Below are 18,849 nucleotides of genomic sequence, written 5' to 3'. Positions count from 1 at the left end.
TTTTTATTTTAGTTTTTATTTTAAGGAGAAGTGAAGAGATTCTTAGGTGATGATATGCTTAAAGAATATGCTTATTGGATGGATGGAGAATATTACCAACTGGCAAGTAACGAAGACAAAGATCGACCATCTTCAAAGTTGAATTGAGAGAACCTTCCACTTCACTTTAATAAATGGTTGTTGTTTCCATGTCCGAGGTTACCAACTTAGCTAAGTCATTGTCAAGTTCAATGTTTGGTCTCTGACCATAGGAAATTTTGGTACACACCCATTCAGATAATCTGCATTTGAATTAAAGTACACTACGTAATCTAGATGATAAGTACGTTAGCTCAACTTTAATCGTGAAAAGTTAAACCGTTTTTACGCCCCACGATTGCAAATAGGCTAACGAAATAAAATAATTTAAGAGCAGGTTTGGAAAGTAAGACGATTTTATCAACTAACTATACTTTTGTACGACACATCGAGAATGTGCTTTCTAAAGCAAACCATCAAATTTCGAACAAATCCTTTTTACCAAAAAATTTTTGAACAAATCCGGCGGCCGAGAACGACGGCGTGAAACCGACGCCCACGTCCACAAAGCACACAGCCAGACACGCCACGCAAACAGTGGGCCCGAAATTAACTAACGTTTTTCGCGACCCGCATCATCAATTTAACCGCCTAACTCATATCACATACTCCGTTTCTCTGTACGCAACCAGCACCTTCCCCCACAACCCCAGATTCCTCCCACTGTTCATCACTCTCCCTGCGGACTTTCGTCGAACACACAGCGGCCTTCCACCGCCGCAATCGTATCTCCGCTCTGCGCCACGGCAACAATGGCCTCCGCGCTCGATTCCGCCACCGAAAAGCTTGCCAGCCTCGACATCGGCGGTTCCGCGCCAAATCTGCAGAAGAACCTCCACCTTCTGAGCACTGAACAGGTGAGTACGCAATTGTGATTTCTGCGAACAATTTGATTGTTTTTTTTTTTTTTTGATGTGGGTTTGATCGGAACTGCTGGTGGAGTTGCAGATTGAGTTGGCGAAGATCCTTTTGGAGACGGGGCAGAGTCATTTGTTCGAGCATTGGGCGGAGCCTGGCGTCGACGACGAGGAAAAGAAAGCTTTTTTCGATCAGGTTTGGTGGTTTTTTTTGTATCAATTTGCTAAAGATTTTTCTTTTCTTTCCCGGATCTGAGATTGGATCCAAGTCACGGTTGGGTACTGTTTAATATCAGTTGGAGTGACAGATATCGTAAGAGAAATTTAATAACATTGAAGGATTATTTTCTGCATAATATTGTTATGATATTGGGTTCTTAGATAAATATTTCTTCAGTAAATTTGAAAAAACACCGTGATAAGTATAGTTTTATGAAAAGAAAAAAAACACTTTAAGAGTTTAATTGGGGAAATTAAACTCGCGGCTAGCCACTTGTCATGTTCTAAATGATTATTAGTTGTGAAATTCCTTTGGTTTTTATCCTTTTCTAAAGTCATGTTATGAAGGGCGGTCTATGTGGAAAGCCTTCTTTTTTTCCTTTCCCTTTTATCTTTTTGTCTGACTGCAAATTCGCTACAGGTGAGCCGGCTCAATTCAAGTTATCCAGGGGGTTTGGCATCTTATATCAAAACAGCTAGAGAACTCCTAGCTGAATCAAAAGCTGGAAAGAATCCATTTGATGGTTTCACACCTTCGGTAAGTGTATATTGGTGAATGTGTAGAAATTATGTGATAACATATTAACATGTACTATATTGGATAAAGTTTATAATTCTGGATAATTTGTATAAAAACCATCCATCCATATGGCTTCAGTTGATGTCACTGTACTATTAATTTTGTTTTGAGAATATTTGATGATCTAATGATTTTTCACCGATATAAAGCTTGAAACAGTGATACTTGAGAAATGACTTTTCAGGTTCCAACAGGTGAGTCCTTGAATTTTGGCGATGATAGCTTTATCAGTTTTGAGGAGTCAGGTGTTAAAGAAGCTCGTAAAGCTGTATTTGTTCTTGTTGCTGGTGGGCTTGGGGAACGCCTGGGATACAATGGAATTAAGGTTTATAATTTACTACCCTTCATGGTCACTTAGTTTTCTATGAATTTCAAAATTTTCAAGTGCATATCATCTATCAAGATTCAAGACAACTTATCATAATTTTAAACCAATAATTGCTGACGGCTTTACCCGTCCTCTCCTCACTGTCTTCATTACCCCACTATGTAGCCTCACGTATCTTCTCCTTGACTTGCATTTTTAAATGCTGTATCTTCCTCCTGAACCAAATGTCTTCTTAGTCAAGCAGCCCCTCCTTTTTTACATGGTTAGATTAGCTATCTGAATCATATGCTCGTTGGTGCTCTTTATATTTCTCATCTATCTTTGGCAATGGGATTCTCGAGGTTTGGTAAGTTAATCTTGGGGACATATTTCTCAACCAAATATTTCCATAACATTAGCCATTGTTGGTCTGTGGCCACACTAGAGCATTTTCTATGATTATATCAGGCATTTTATCTGCTAAATTAGCATGCAATTATTCTTACTTGGTGGATCCATGCAAGTGCCTTAATGTGAAAGCGTACCTTCTTGCTCATTCCAAAAAACTTCAAATTATTGATGTGTATGATAATGTAATCCCTATTGATTAAACTTGTTTACCCTATTGTTTTACATTGTGCAGGTGGCTCTTCCCAGAGAGATCACCACAGGAACATGCTTTTTACAGTATTATATTGAATCAATTCTGGCTCTTCAAGATGCTAGCTCTAAACTTGCATCAGGTTTGTTACTGGCTAAGTATCACATGATTTGTGGTTAAAGTTTGTAGGATGCTAGTGCTACCTTAAAAGCTATGATGTCCTTTTTCCTTTTCTATGTTTTAGCATATTTTGAATATGAAATACAAGTTTTTCAAAATCCAATGTCCACCTAGAGTTTGTATGAGAGCAGCATTATCGGACTAGTGATACAGGGTTCTATAGTTGAACCTTCTCTCTTTGCGTTAAGGTTTAGGATATAGGGTTCAGAGTGGTTGGGTTTTTAATTAGGAAGGGCAGTTAGTTATCGTTAGGTCCTTGTCTAAGAATTCACTATGAAGGCGATTGTTGTGTTAAGTTTTTCGTCTTCTCAATCATAGCTAATATATCTTCCAAAATTTGTAGGTGAAAGGCAAACACGAATTCCTTTTGTTATAATGACATCAGATGATACACATTCTCGTACACTAGAGCTTTTGGAGTCAAATTCATATTTTGGAATGGAACCTAGTCAAGTCAAGCTTTTAAAGCAGGTACATAATGGTCATTACTGCTTTGCTGAAGAGAGTTCATTGAAGATGGTGTATGAATTTCTCTACAATGTTGCAGGAAAAAGTTGCATGCTTAGATGATAATGATGCCAGGCTTGCAGTTGACCCACGTAACAAGTACAGGATTCAGGTAACAATTACTTATATTTTTAATTAATTACCATATGTTGGGTCAATAAAGATCTAAGAACTTTGTAATCGATTTTTCCATGAATTTTAAGTTTGTCTGGTTTCTCTTTCCTTTCTCTTTTTGGTAGACCAAGCCTCATGGGCATGGTGATGTGCATTCGCTACTCTACTCAAGTGGCCTTCTAAAAGTTTGGTACGTCATGTCACTTGAATATTTACCTAATTTATGGAATCCGTTTGTGTGTGTATAACTTCCTTTCTATGGTTTTACTTAATGTAAATGCTGATTGGTCCTCTGGATTCGTAAGGTCATGACATATATGGTAATTGATCTTCTATGTGTGCTCAAAGAATGGCTGGGGAGTGGTTGAGCCTCTTGCAAACATTCTGTTCTTTCGTACTTTTAAGCCGTGAAATATTCCCCGACCGATGATTACCTGATGAGATAAAAGATTAAAGACAATGCTACATTACTTCTAAAATATTAATTTCATTTTCAAACTTTAGTTTGGCTGAAGTTGCTTGTTAGAAACTTGAAAGGTTCTGCAAGTATGACCTTTCTATATATGCCTTGACAATCTTCACTTTCATGATATATGATAGTATTTTATCATTTTACAGGCATGATGCTGGTTTGAGATGGGTTTTGTTCTTCCAAGATACAAATGGACTTCTATTCAATGTTAGTTGCTTTGCCGGTTTCGTCTACATTTTCTACTAATTTGAGGGGTTGTTATCAGATGTGCAGTCAGAAGCCTATCTCCTTATGCCTCTTGTTTTGTAGGCAATCCCAGCGGCCTTGGGTGTCAGTGCTACCAGAGAATACCATGTTAATTCCCTAGCCGTTCCGCGCAAAGCAAAAGAAGCGATTGGAGGAATTACCGGACTTACTCATGCTGATGGTATGTAACACGGTTCCTTGTCCTTATAAATGCTATAAGATATATCATTATAACCTCTTTTTAGGTTTGGAATTGCTTAACTCCTGTGATGGCAGTCATTCTCTGAAAGATTTTTCAAGTGACTTTGACTGTATTCTGAGTCAATCTTTTCCAATTCACTTTTAATTTACTCCCTACTTATGGATTTAAGCCAGTGGTTTATGAACTTGTTTCCATATTGAAGATGAATGAACTATTGTTGCTGATTTTTTTCTGTGGGATTCCTTTTTCTTTTTGGATACACAAACTTCTTAGTTTTGTTATACCTAAATAGAAAATCAGGACTTGGTTCACCTGTTGCTTCTCATGATAGAGACATTACCATATCCAAACAATAGAAATTAAGGTTTTTGTCACTTGTCTTTCACATCACATGTCATGTAGCAGGAATTTGTCGGATGGGGATATGTCAGTATGGCATTGTAGATATCTTCAATCTACACTGTTATGCTTTCTGAAACTTTAGTCTCACAGTCCTTTGTTTCTTTATAAACCATGACACATAATGTCTTCAACCGCAAAACTTGCTTCAGGGAGGTCGATGGTGATCAATGTGGAGTACAACCAGCTTGATCCTCTGCTTAGAGCAACAGGATATCCTGATGGTGATGTCAATAATGAGACTGGCTATTCTCCATTCCCGGGGAATATCAACCAGGTAATCTTCTGGCACAAATTTTCCTTCCTCCCCTTCACCCCTTCCAAAAATAAATATGCTTTCTAGCCACCAGTAGTTTTATCAAGCTCATGGTTTTAGCTTAGAGAGAGGTATCATAATTCAATCCTCAACATAATTAGTGTTGCTGTTGAATATACTGCATGAAGAACTGGTAAACGAGAAGTGGGAAAAAGATACTATGAACAATAAATTAATAAAAGATAGAAATTTCCATATACATTAATATGAGAAATTGTTGTGATTTTCAACTAATGTTTTTAATGGATGTGTCCTTGAGTTCAATATATTTTTTGATATCACAACAATTGGAGTAAGACTGATACTGACCAAATTTGTCTTACAAATGAAACTTCTGTGCTGATTTATTCATTGCAGTTAATTTTGGAACTTGGTTCATACATTGAGGAGCTCACAAAAACAGGTGGTGCCATAAAGGAGTTTGTTAATCCAAAGTAAATCTTCCCTTGATTAGACTTCTAATTTTTTTGTTGCTGGGGCTGTATTGTGGTTTGTTATTTTTGTGCATAAATCTTGTTTTCAAGAGATTATAAGTTTCTCATAACTTTCGAGAACTTTTCTTTTAGTTCTTGCAGTCACTAGGGCATGGTAGTATAAAATATTAGCCTGGGTGGCTCTGCTGAGCATGTAGTGTAGCTATACTTCACCTTGAAAATTGATTGCCTGGCTTAGTCAAATAAGTCAGAGCCTGGAAGTTTTATATGTGTGGGAAACTGTTATCCACATGTGTGAAAAGGACTGTTTGGTCTTTAATTACTTGGCCTATAGAATGTCTAGTTATTAGGATCTTGCTCATCTCCATTTCTGTATCAGTGGAGAAGGCGGATGATAATCTGGATAATAAATTCTGCACAGGGTAGTGTGTGGCCTGCCCCTAATTCAAGGGGAAGCCGCACCTTGGACAGCCTGGATTAAGTAACAAATCTCCATTTTCCATGCAAGAAGAGACGCTATTTATCCTTGGTAATAAAGTAATACATTTTATGTGCATATTTAATATGAGATCCTATTGATTATGGATTATAGGGCTGTATAAGAAGTTAGACTCAGCATTATAATTCAATCACTATGGAACTATTGCTCCAGAATCCAGAACTAAATACCTTTCCCATCTTTGTCTTGAGATGTATGATATACTTTTCATTTCTCTTACTCTAAAAGTACATGCTAGATTGCTAGTACAAGAGAATAGTGAGAATTGTTTTCCACTAATATCGTATCCGGTATTTCCCTTGTTGCTGTAGATATAAAGATGCTAGCAAGACTTCATTTAAGTCCTCAACTCGTTTAGAGTGTATGATGCAAGACTATCCAAAAACTTTGCCTCCATCTGCTAGGGTGGGATTCACGGTAATTATCCTTGTGGCCTGAGATTATGCCTTTAAGCCTTTTTATATGCATGGTCATTTTTTCCCCTTGTGCAAGATGGGTCCTGTCTTTTATTAAGACGAATAGCTTCAGCCCTCTCTCTCGCTTGAAAAAGGGAATAGCTTCTTCCCATGGCATCTTATCAAATTTTCAATTTTTTAAGTATTGCCACTATTGAGTCAAATGAAATAACAAGCTGTCATGTCACTGCTTAACGCTTAGGTAATGGAACCATGGCTTGCTTATGCACCTGTGAAGAACAACCCTGAGGATGCTGCTAAGGTATGTATAATTAGTGCCCCTTGAGTTATTTCCAGTGTTTCATTTATGTCATATGACAACTCAGCCAAATTTAATAAAAAATTTAAAGTATGGTGCTATATCATCCTCTTCTCATAGCAGGTTGTGGTCTTTGGTGTTGCTGGTTTGATTTTCTTACTAATTTTATGCTTGAATTTAACTGAAGTTACCAAAGGGAAATCCATATCATAGTGCAACTTCTGGAGAAATGCTCGTTTATCGTGCGAACAGCCTAATTCTCAGAAAGGTAATTGTATTAAGATAGTATTTTAATTCAACACCGTGATGCTAAGCTTTCTTTTGTTGTTATACCACACCCACATGTTTCTGAATAAATTATGCCTGACTTTGCCTGGAATAGTCGGAGGATGCTGCATTAGCTTTTTATAAGAGTCAATTTGATCTTCTTCCCCAGGGATCCGAGGGCCCAGTATGCTACTTAGAATTTAGTTATGGCCATACTATCATCCTCGGTGTACGATTATAATCACCTTAGAAGATAAAACCATTATTAACCTGTCCTTCACAACAACCCAACAGAGGGGACCCTCCCCAATTGAATCATCATGAGATAAAATCTCAAATCACCAATTCGTCTGAAATTTTTGTTATTTTGTCTTTTTTTATTCAGTCGCTACAAGATAACCTAGGGAAAGTTTAGGGATGTTTTGTGATTTCTGAAAACCCGGTCTGGAGATGTTGAGCTGCCTTTATCACTATCTCTCTCCCTCTGTCACAGTCTGAATTTTTGTGTTTTACTTTTATGCTTCCCAGGCCGGAATCGGAGTATCTGATCCAGAACAACAGGTGATCAACGGCCAAGAAGTAGAAGTGTGGCCTCGTATCACATGGAAGCCAAAATGGGCTATCACTTTTACAGACATAAAAAGCAAAGTCAGTGGAAGCTGCTCAATTTCTCAGAGGTCTACATTGGTAATCAAAGGCCGGAATGTCTTTATCAATTCTCTCTCCTTGGATGGGGCGCTTGTTATTGACCCAGTTGATGACGCAGAGGTATGTCGAAAATGGAAAATTTTGCTATGAGAGTTGCAAATTGGCAAACTTTAGTTCTTTTTAGAATATATATTACTTGCAAGTTCTAACTATAGATAAATCATGAACTCGTCCGGTGCATCTAATCCGAACATGCCAAAAATATCATTACCGTTAGCAAATCTCCTAGTCCATGCTAGTTTCCCAAACTTCCCATATCGTAAGATCTACTCTGCAAATTTTATTGTTTTCTGCAACTCAAGTTTGTGATGATCAAAAGCTCAACTCTCACTATGGACCCCTATTCACATCCTCGGAGTTTCTTCGATCCTTAGTCATCTCGCGTATTTTCACTTTTTGGCATCAGTACGTATAGGTGGATTAACATTTGCAACATAATACGGGAATTTTAATTAACAGAGAAGGAAGTTGTTTTAGTACGTTGGAGGTTGCATACTTTAAGGGCGGGTGATTCCATATTTTGTTACAACAGTTTTGCCTTTCGACAGGTAAAAGTGGAGGGCTCGGTCGTAAACAAGGGTTGGGTCCTCGAACACGCCGATTGCAAAGATCAGTCGGTACCCGAGGAACTGAGAACAAGGGGCTTCAGAATCAACAAGATTGAAGAGCTGGAGAAGAAGTGAAGAAACGTCTTCTAAGCTGAATTCGTTGGGTCTTTCAGGTGAAAGCCTTTTCTTTTTTTCTTTTTTTCTTTTTTTTTTCTGCTTCTGTCTTTATGTTATTCGTGTTAGGGCCACAAATAATGTATTTTCTTTTAATTTGGTTAAAATTATTATTTGATTTTCTTTTTAAATGTGGTTTTTGGCAAGACCTGAATTAGGTTTTTGTGTTGGTTACGTGATTCCCAATCTTAAATTCCGTACCTCCCTCCTCGTGCCGTTCTAGAATTTGTCTTCTCTCCTCTTTTATTCTCGTTGTTATTAAGATGGTCACCCAACTTTCTAATTGGGTTGTTTGGGAAAAATATATTTGAGTCTAAAGTCACACCGCCCTGTTGTGTTATTGATTCAGGTTTTATATATGATGATTGATAATATCATGTAACAATGTGATAACCGCGTTGAGAACGAATGGTAGATTTTGGGAGTTTCTAGAATGGTCACCGATCGGTGGCATTTAGTCCTCTGTTTTCTATACAAATATTTCTTTGGGCGGTTATGGATTGTAGCTCAATTATGATGCCACGTTAGGTTTTTCTGCGAACCCTATATTGGTGTGGTCTGTAAAATTCGTCCTTTTTCTGCATTTTATACAAATACAAGCAATATTAAGAAAGAGAAAATTGCTCTTAAATCTTTGAGTTTACAACAAATGTTTTTAATTACTTAAATCATAAGTTGGTTTTTTTTTTTTGTTTCCAAACTTATTTTATGAAGTTTTTAGTTCGGGCCCGCCTGATCGGATTAGCTCACCTCTAACTACCACAAAAACCATGTGTCTCCTCTTCATCAAGTCTCACTTTTCAGAAAATCTACTTAATATTTTTTTTAAATAAAAGAACAAATTCTGACCCAAAAAAAAAAAAATTATTGAAAATAATATATTGTGAAGCAACATGATACACGAGTATAACCGTCCAGATGATTGCATTTTCTTCTCAACTAGATAGATGCCGCGCGTTTCTCGTTCACATAACACAAACATTAAACAATACAAAGGGTCACTATTTGCATACCAAAAACAAAATGAATAAGGTCCCTACGACCCTACCCATGATTTGGGACATGTTCCTTGACTTGTAGGTTTGTTTCTAATGGTATGTTGAATAAGATGAATTAATGGGAGATTTGAGATTTGATTTTTATGGACAACGAGTTCAATACCTAATTATTATCAATTTATCGTGTGATTTAACCTGAATCCTATATGTCCTAATGCACTAATATCCTCTTGAAGGCCCAATTTGAAGATGAAATAAAAGAACTCATAGATAATACAATTCCACTTGTTGGAGTAGTTGACAATCTACAGGTAATGGAATATGTGTACCATATAATATAGATGCATGTTGTTAGGAAACTTCGTGCCAATTCCTCTACAAATACAAGCCGTACAAGTCAAGGACAACCGATAGAACTTCCAATATTCCAACCCTATATATATAATGACTTGAAACATAGCCATTACACAGAGGTTCTCATATTTCATAACATTCAGTTCAATACTCGTATTGTATTTCTTTAGTCTTTTTGCATGACAACAATCTACATGATGTGTCCTCTAAGCACCAACGACTTGCACCGTATTTTCGAAAATCTCGACAAGAATGGAGACGGGCAAGTGAGTCTCGAGGAGCTCAATTGGCTCCTCGAGAGAATCGGCGTGCAATTCAGCCTGCACGAGCTCGAGTCCCTCTTGGGAAAACCGAGCCTTGACATCAACGAGTTCTTGTTCTTCTACAAGTCCATATCCATGCAGCAAGGTGACGCCAGTGGCGAAAATGAAGGCGGTGACATTCGTGAGGATGTCGGTGTTGATGGTCAGGAAGATGAAGATGAGAAGGACCTTGCGAAGGCATTCGGTGTGTTTGACTTGAACGGCGATGGCTTCATTTCTAGCGAGGAGCTTGAGAGCGTGCTGAGGAGATTAGGGGTTTTGGAGGAGAATAGCAGCCGGGACTGTAGAACCATGATTCGCGTGTTCGACACCAACTTGGACGGCCTGCTCGACTTTCAGGAATTCAAAACCATGATGTTCCAAAATACTATTTCTTAATTAATTCCCGTGCTCCCATTTACAACTTTTTGAAATTTAAAGTGCAAGTATTTTGCAGCCCCTGCCCAGCAATTCTTTATAATGATAAATGGTTGTTTTTTTTTCTTTTTCCATGCGATATTACTACTTTATTGCAAGTTAAATTTCAAGAAGTGAAAGTGTTTGAATTTGAAACACAATAGGTTGAAGACGAGTAAAAAAAATTTTCTTGTTAAACTCTCTCGAGCAAGGTATAGGTTATTAGGTCAGCATCATCCTTCTTCCTCTACCAATTGATGCTAGTATACATTGGTTGTTGGATGGGATCCATCAGCTTGTGATTTCAACTATCTAAACAATATAATCTACATTTATCAAAATAATATGCAATATAATCTGCACGTCACCCCTAAGTTCTCATATATATGGTCCCTAGCAAGTAGGGATGGGCAAATACTCATTGATTATGGATAACCGCGGTTACCCGCCAATTTAAATTAAACGGTTACAGTTATGGGTAACCGTTTAGATAAATAAACGGTTATGGATATAACCGTTTACCCGCGAAATTTAAATGGGCGGTTATGAGTATTAACTGTGGTTATAAACGGGTAACTGTTTACCCGTTTATTTTATATATGTAAAACTAACACAAACCATGTTCTCGATCCAATAATACTTGACACCCAATAAATTAGTAAGGAATTCATCGGTTGCTACATGAATGATGATTCTCATCATCAAGGAATTCGCCAAATTAATTTAAATTCCTTGTGGGTAACCGTGAAATTGACAGAAATGCTTTGACAGAAATGTCTTCTAAACAATTTTTGTAACCCAATAATACTTAGCAAATGTTATTGTGAACACGAAAAATTCCTGAAACGAAAGAGACAAGAACAACGCGCACAAACAAATATTAAGTATTTGATGATTTTGGGTTACAATCTCTCTCTATTTTGATCCTCTGATTCGATCTCCGTAAGGTGTTGATTTGTGGATGTTTCGTTGATCCAAGGGCCGTCGGGGCTTGATATTGGATGAACTGTTGGAAGTTTCTTCAAAGGGCCGTGGACTTGATCTTTGAAGGTGGATTTGAGCGGATCTTCAAGGAGCCGTTGGGGCTTGATCTTGAGGATGAATGTTTCTTCAAGGGCCGTTTGAGGCTTGATCTTGAATAACAGTGATGAGTGGATCTTCAATGGCTTTTGGGCTTGATCTTGAAGAAACAGTGATGAACAGATCTTCAAGGGCTTTTGGGCTTGATCTTGAAGAACGGTTGGATGTGTGTGGATTCGCCGACGTTGTTGATCCAAAGGGCCGTTGGGCTTGATCTTGGATGAACGGATGATGAACGATGGTGCTTTCTTCAAGGGTCGTCGGGGCTTGATCTTGAATGAACGGATGATGAACAATGGTGCTTTCTTCAAGGGCCGTCGGGGCTTGATCTTGAATTGGTGGATGATTGTTGATCCAAATGGCCGTTGGGGCTTGATCTTGGAAGAACGATGAACGAAGAACGAAGAAGGCTTTCTTGATTCTTCGGGAACCTGGATGCTTGAGAGCTTTGGAGTTTCAGAGCTTCAGAGCTTCAAGGTGTAATATGAATTGGTCCCCCCAAATGAATGAAATGGGCTTGTATTTATAGAATTTTCCAAGACCTAATTTTGAATATAATATCCCAGATGAAATAAGTCGTTTCTGCCAGGTGTTGACACGTGTCTTATTTGATGACTTTTCCAACTCATTTCAATTTTCGTTGAGTCACATGCTACGTGTAAAATTTATGCAATACATGAGCGTTGACACTTTGATTTATCGGTCAACATTTATTTACCGAAATTTCGATGTCTACAGTTATATTTACCTTCATTGGTAACAATTAAAAATATTGTCCATAAACTATTATTTCAATTATTGGAATGGTATAAGGACTTAAAAAATTAAAATACGGAAATGTATACATTGGTAAAAAAGAAAATTATGACAAATTTTTATTATTTTCAAGTTGTTAAAAAACATGTAGACGAGTGAAAAAGAGGTAATGGTAAAAAAAAATAAACGGGTTAAAAAGGGTAAATGGGTATTAAATGGTTACGGTTAAATGGATATGTGGTTATGAGTATGGTTAACCGTTTATAACGGTTATGGGTATGGGTATAACCGTTTAGGCAATTACCCAATGGGTAAACGGTTATGCGGGTATGAGTATAAACGGTTATGGGTAAATAACCGCGGTTACCAGCCGGCCATAACCGTTGCCCGTCCCTACTAGCAAGGCTCCTAGTATCAGAGTAATTGCATGGACATATTAAAATAAGGAAAACTAATGAAAAAGATTTCAAAACTTTGAGTTTTAACCAAAAACCATCATATAACTTTATTTAATGATAAAGACAAGAGAAAGAAAACAAAAAAAAACAAAAAAAACCTAACTAAAGGCGTGTGCAAAAAGCACCCAACCAATCCTTCAGTTGCATAACCCTTTGACATAATCCAAGCATATTTTATTCCTCTAAAATTAAAATTTCAAATTGAAATGGGTTTTGTTCGATTTAGAACCACATCTGGGGCGGTATGGTTGGGAGGGAGTCGGTCAAGTGTGGGTTGGGATGGTTGGGGGTAGGGGTGGGGCAACATCATTGACAACATTGTTGAACTCATCACTCATTTTTCTAGTAATGGTATTGAGCTATTAGCCATGCATGACTTTAATGGTGTGGAAGTTAATCTCTATCATGTTTTTTTTTATTTTTTTTTATTTTTTTTATAATCTTTTTATTGCATTTTGGTGAAATAACTTGAAAATCTGGAACGAGCATCTACCGTTAGGTTTCATAAACAGAACGACTGCTAATACATTATTAACTTCTTTTGTCAATTAAACTTAATAATCTAGGCTCTTAAGCATCTTATAAACCAACTGCCAATTTTGTGAGACTTCGATACAGTGTGCTCATCGTACATAAAAATTATTTTTAGAAGAAGAACCTGCCATATATGTGACAGCTCATTCCGGAAAATAATTTCCGTTGACATGAAATTACTAGTTTACCCTTGGACGTTAAGTTGTGTGGTGTATGACTTGTATTTAAGTTGGATTTAATTATGATTTCCTAAGTTTTTGGAACCACTTAGGAACTAAGAAAGACTAAATTTTGATTGGTTGGAGAGATTTGGTCCACACACTACACCTCACTTTCTCTCTCTCACTCTCGTGCCCTCTCTATCTCAGACTCACACTCTCCCTCTCTTCCTCTCTTATACGGACACAACCAGAAACCCTTGTAAACGTGACAGATCGAAGAAGAAAAATGGTACCATTGTGTTCCTAAGGTCCTCACGAGTTCAAAGGTACCAATTACAGGTAAGATTACCTTCGATTTCACGCCGAACCACAAAACCCGATTTGGGGTACTATTCATGCTCACGTAAAATGTTGATTTTTAGGAAATTTAAAGGACATAGGGAGCTTAAGGAGGTCCTTACGAAGCTTGGAGTACTTCGTTTAAAGAAATTGGACGTCGAAATAGTGAGAACGACGAGTTTTAAGGTTTGCTGGATTATCGAAGCTTTTTCCAACGGGATTTCGGTGGTTTCAGAGCTCGAATCAGGTATGGTTTTGTTCATCTTTGTGAGATCTTTAAAATGGTTCAAGTTTCATAAATTTTGCGTTAAAAACGAAGAAGATATAAAGAAATGAAAATTTCCCAGTTTTCGGCAACGACAACGGTCGTCGGAGCTGAAGGTAGAAGACGAGAGGATATTCCGTTAAGTTTAACGAAATATTCTAACGCCGTTAGGTCACGCCGTTAAGTTTTGTTAAGGAATAAACGGAATATTCTGGAATATACCTGACGACGTCAGTTGACACCGTCAGTGTGCCTGGCACATGGCCGAGCGTGGGGAGCGCGTCTTGCCGTGCCTTGGCCGGCGCGTGGCGGCACGTGGGAGCTAGGAAAAATATTCTAAAATTTTGGGGATGATCCTGAGGTTGTGTAGGTATATTCATATACCTAAATTGAGCAATATATGAGAAGTTATTACTTATTGTTGGTTATGTGCGTTAAATAACGTTTATTCGGTTATTACGCCTATAGGTGAGACCTATTCTCAGGACTTGAGTAATCAATTGAGGCTCGGGGGCTACGACCCATCGACATATCTGTGAGTGAGCAGTTATTTTCAGTATATATATATACACTTGACGTTTTTCCCAGAAAACTTATAGAAAGGAAATGTGATTTAAATGTCATGCTATGCCAATGCCTATATTTTATTTTAGTATATGCATTATCATAATTATGCATATTGTCGCATGGTGCTGTGGAGGCCCAGGTAAGCTCAGGTGAGTTTTGTTTTGATTATGTGAATTGTCAATGATGTGATATGTGATTGAATAATGTTGAGCTCATAAAACTACACCTAGGGTGATTGTGATTTAGCTAGAGATATGATACATGCCTGTTTATTATGTCACCTCCCGCATCATATGCTCACATTGGATCCAATTTAGGTGCACAGTATTGTCGTACATACCTTATTTATGGTTCCGACTCGTATATGACTAGCGATTTATCGCCCGGCTATTATGTGAGGGGAGTGTTGAGCATAATTATATTACACCCATTATCGTCGTACAGACCTTTGCATTTGGTTCCGACTCTTGTGCAGTATGTTACTGTATAGGTCATTGTAGTGACTTCGACTAGATTGATTTTGAGCTATGAATTCAGCCGTACGGACTACTACAGGGGTTCCGGCTAACATATTATATTTCTATGAATTTATTCTTACCTGATTTGCTTACTCTATTATATCGTGGCATGGCATACATAGGTTTATGATTATGTGAAGCATGATTGAAATGATATAATTACATTTATTTATTTATGTATATTCTTATATCTTCATTCTGGGAAAAACTATACTTGTTTTACGGCGAGGGGTTAGTATATTTAAAGGAAAATAAGGTTTTCATGTAAATGTGTTTTACTGACCCACTCAACTTTGTTTTTCGCCCCTCCAGGTTTTAGTTAGCAGAGTTTGGCGGCCACGAGGAATTCAACGGTGTTTTGACAGATCCTGAAAAAGTAGGATTCACCCTCTGGTGTTGTATCTTAGTAACTGTCCTACTTGACTGCAACTAGACTTTCCTATTGCTCTGAAAGTGTATTTATACGCTTAAACTCTCACTAGTATCCTTTCTTAATTGGGATTGTTAGTTGCTTGGTTTTAAATTGTTAGTATTTCTCTTACTCTTTATTGCTTCCGCTTTGCGCTCATGGCTACGTCACTCTCACGTGACGGCCAGCACATCTCGACTCCGGTTGGGGTGTGTCATATATATATAAGAAACATATCAAATTTCTTTTCTTTTTATTGCCCTTTACGCGTCAACCCTCCCACCTAATCTAAATGTAACAACTAACAACTACTAGGAAGGAACATACATAGGAAAACCAAGCAACCAAATTAATGTTTAGAAATTAATGCAACAGCTAAAGCAAGAATTCCCATGGTCTTAAGCAAGATCTTCTAAGAAAGTTCAATGATGTATATGGAAGGACTAATGTACTTTGACAATTCCACCTATCAATATATGTCGAAATCTTTTCAAATTACCTCAAAATTAGGAGAGATTTTTCGCTATACTTAAAACATTGTCACGTCGTGTCAATTTTGCTCAAATTATAATACAACTTTATTTTTTATTAATATACATTCAAAATGATACATATCAATCATGTCATTCACGTATACTATAACACGTTAAAAAATAAAACATATTAACAATATTATCAACAATATTTTCCACCTAACTAAAAGTACACAAAAATACACCAGTTTCAACTGCATATAATATTTCTAGGAATGTAGCCCCATCACAATTTACAACAAGAAAGTCGGCTATATGCGGTTAACAACAACGGTTCCTGGAAAACAGACTGCCATGCATTGAGTCTGCATGGTAAGACTTGTACGGTTGGACCTTGGCGGGTTACTACGAAGTTCCCACTTGACTTCATTTAAAATTGAACTGCACGTGTATGGTCCAATATAACAAGCTGAGGACTTAAGAAAACAACTAATTTATCTGTAAAAACTAATCTGGCATAGTGGCAAACTCGTATACCACAATAAAAACGATAATAGATTTGACGAGTTGAGTTACATAAATAATATGGTCATCGTCTATAAAAGTAGTCTTATTCCTGCAGTAAGAAATAACGAAGACGTTAGGGTTTAGCCATCAATTACAAAGTAGATTATTTCATTCCCACTCAGAGCGGTAGAAAAGGCAAATTTCTTGATAGAATGACCCCTTTGTCCCCTGTATCTCCAAATTTTATTAAAAAAATCGTATATAATATATAAGTATACAGGCTTATAATGTATATTCATCTTGTAGTTTAAACTCGAAGGTAGTCATATAAATGATTGGACTTGATTATTGAACAATTGCACGACTTAATGCATGTAATAATTTATCGGTTAATCAACGTTTGGCTTTACATGATTAACACGTCAAACATACATTTTTTAGCCTGACTTACAAGGAAACATATCATTTTAGGTAGATATGTCGACCAAGCTATAGCCAATAGGACTATGATATGTATATTATACAATAAAGAATAAAACTGTGTCCTGATCGTGTTAACAGATAACAAATTTTATTAAGATATTAAAATGATTAAATGGGTCAAGTCACTTATCGTCATTGAATTATTAATATTATATGGGTTCACTTAAGACAATAAGAATGGCAAGGAATTTGTAACTCAAGTTATTATAAGGCTTTTACCTATGAATTCATAGTTATGTGTTCGATTTTTCTGATCAAAACTATACCAGTTAGTGATGAAAATAATTTTATCTGATCAATATTAAGGGAAATTAATCCAAGCTCACTAATTACATATTATTATATTGACTTGTTTGGTGTTTAATTATTTCATTTGCTCAAAGTTCAAAACGTAAACCTAAGTTTTTTGAGAAAGTGCGCTACGTGATTCGTACAAAAACCAACTCGACCATCATGCATCCGTTCTTGGAAGTTGCATAATTGACCTAGAAATGTGCGATTAATTGTTAATCAAATCTTTGACAGAAAAGAAAAACAATTTTTAATCAAATTCCTAGCATTCAAATACTCTTTTGAATAATCTTTTGAAAGCAACCCCACAAGTGCATGTCCTTTTGCTTGCTTCGTACGGAAGGGTTTGTGTTTTAAGAGGAGACTTGGACATTTCAAAAAGGGCAATGAGAAGATTGTTTACATCGTACAATTCAACCAATTATTCGGAAGGGTTTGTGTTTTAAGAGGAGACTTGGACATTTCAAAAAGGGCAATGAGAAGATTGTTTATATCGTACAATTCAACCAATTATTTCTAAGGGAGTTTTAACGAAAAGTTCACGGTACTGTTCATTTTAATGAAAAACCACATTTTTACACTAAAAAGTCAAACCTGTTACTATTCACTTTACCCTTTATTTTGTCCTTATCATTAAAACTCAAAGTTTTCAAACCCTTTTCATTAGTTTTCCTTTATTTCTAATCAGGAAAATAAGGGGTCAATCCATATTTTTCTATAGAAAACACAAGTTACAGTGTTACACAATGTTCTTTCATGGCAGTAATTGGGATCATCTTGTACTAAAAGCATTTATAAAGGAAAATAGACTAGAGAAAGACCGAGCCGATTAGTCAGGTAAATGTGTCTACCGTCTTGCACTTAAGTTAGGATTCATTTTTTCCTAAAGTAGAGAAAATTAAAAATTCCGTCTTATAAAAAAAAAACTGGAGAGAATGTATGCATGAATTGCGATTACATAAATATGCTCATAAAGTTCGTGATACATGAGGTGTGAGAAAGAATATTGAGGTATGCCACTTCACATATTTTAGGAAATAGGAGAATAAGAGTTCAATTTTTGTCGTGAATGTGAGAAGGTAAGTTCTACATTACTAAAATTATAACTCTCCACACAACGTTGAAAGTGATGATGTGTTGCGTAAACAAACTATCATATGATTACAATAAATAATGTCTAAGTAATTTGGGTGGTAACTGGTAAAACTGTTTGATACTTGCCTGAAGAACTGTATAATTGTATAACTGTGTTACCCTTTGGTGGTTGCTTTTGTGCCGTGGGGGTGGTGCTGGTGCCCGTGGCAGTGGAATTAGGGCCTGGTGGTGACAAAAATTTGACATTGGGTTTATGAGATGGGCCGAAGTATTGATCTCTTTTTAGCTAGGCCTTAGCCCTTACAATTGGATCCAAGGGGATTCTCCTCTATGGTCAATTCACTGGCATTTACATTTTCACTACTTATGTTTCGCAAACAAAATAATCGTAGCGTACTAACTAGCTAAGAGCGTTGTATG

General features: G+C 36.9%; 2 protein-coding genes across 2 annotated transcripts; both read left to right on the top strand.

Moving 5' to 3' along the window:
* The first annotated feature begins 488 nt into the window (after positions 1-488).
* LOC103456258 (UDP-sugar pyrophosphorylase) lies at positions 489-8,553 on the top strand. The gene is made up of 17 exons (XM_008395941.4): positions 489-935; positions 1,027-1,131; positions 1,576-1,692; positions 1,919-2,059; positions 2,685-2,784; positions 3,166-3,293; positions 3,370-3,441; positions 3,569-3,633; positions 4,062-4,122; positions 4,225-4,342; positions 4,915-5,039; positions 5,436-5,512; positions 6,323-6,428; positions 6,669-6,728; positions 6,913-6,993; positions 7,521-7,760; positions 8,249-8,553. The coding sequence occupies exons 1-17, from the start codon at positions 831-833 to the stop codon at positions 8,381-8,383; spliced, it is 1,836 nt and encodes a 611-aa protein (XP_008394163.1). The 5' UTR covers positions 489-830; the 3' UTR covers positions 8,384-8,553.
* Positions 8,554-9,851: 1,298 nt separating this feature from the next.
* Positions 9,852-10,580, top strand: LOC103456257 (probable calcium-binding protein CML44). The gene has a single exon (XM_008395940.4). It carries the CDS (start codon positions 9,954-9,956, stop codon positions 10,473-10,475), a length of 522 nt encoding a protein of 173 aa, XP_008394162.1. The 5' UTR covers positions 9,852-9,953; the 3' UTR covers positions 10,476-10,580.
* The last annotated feature ends 8,269 nt before the right edge of the window (positions 10,581-18,849 follow it).

This window comes from Malus domestica, chromosome 15 (assembly GCF_042453785.1).
Source record: "Malus domestica chromosome 15, GDT2T_hap1".
Classification (NCBI taxonomy): Eukaryota; Viridiplantae; Streptophyta; class Magnoliopsida; order Rosales; family Rosaceae; genus Malus; species Malus domestica.
This window is presented reverse-complemented; position numbering and strand designations above follow the sequence as displayed.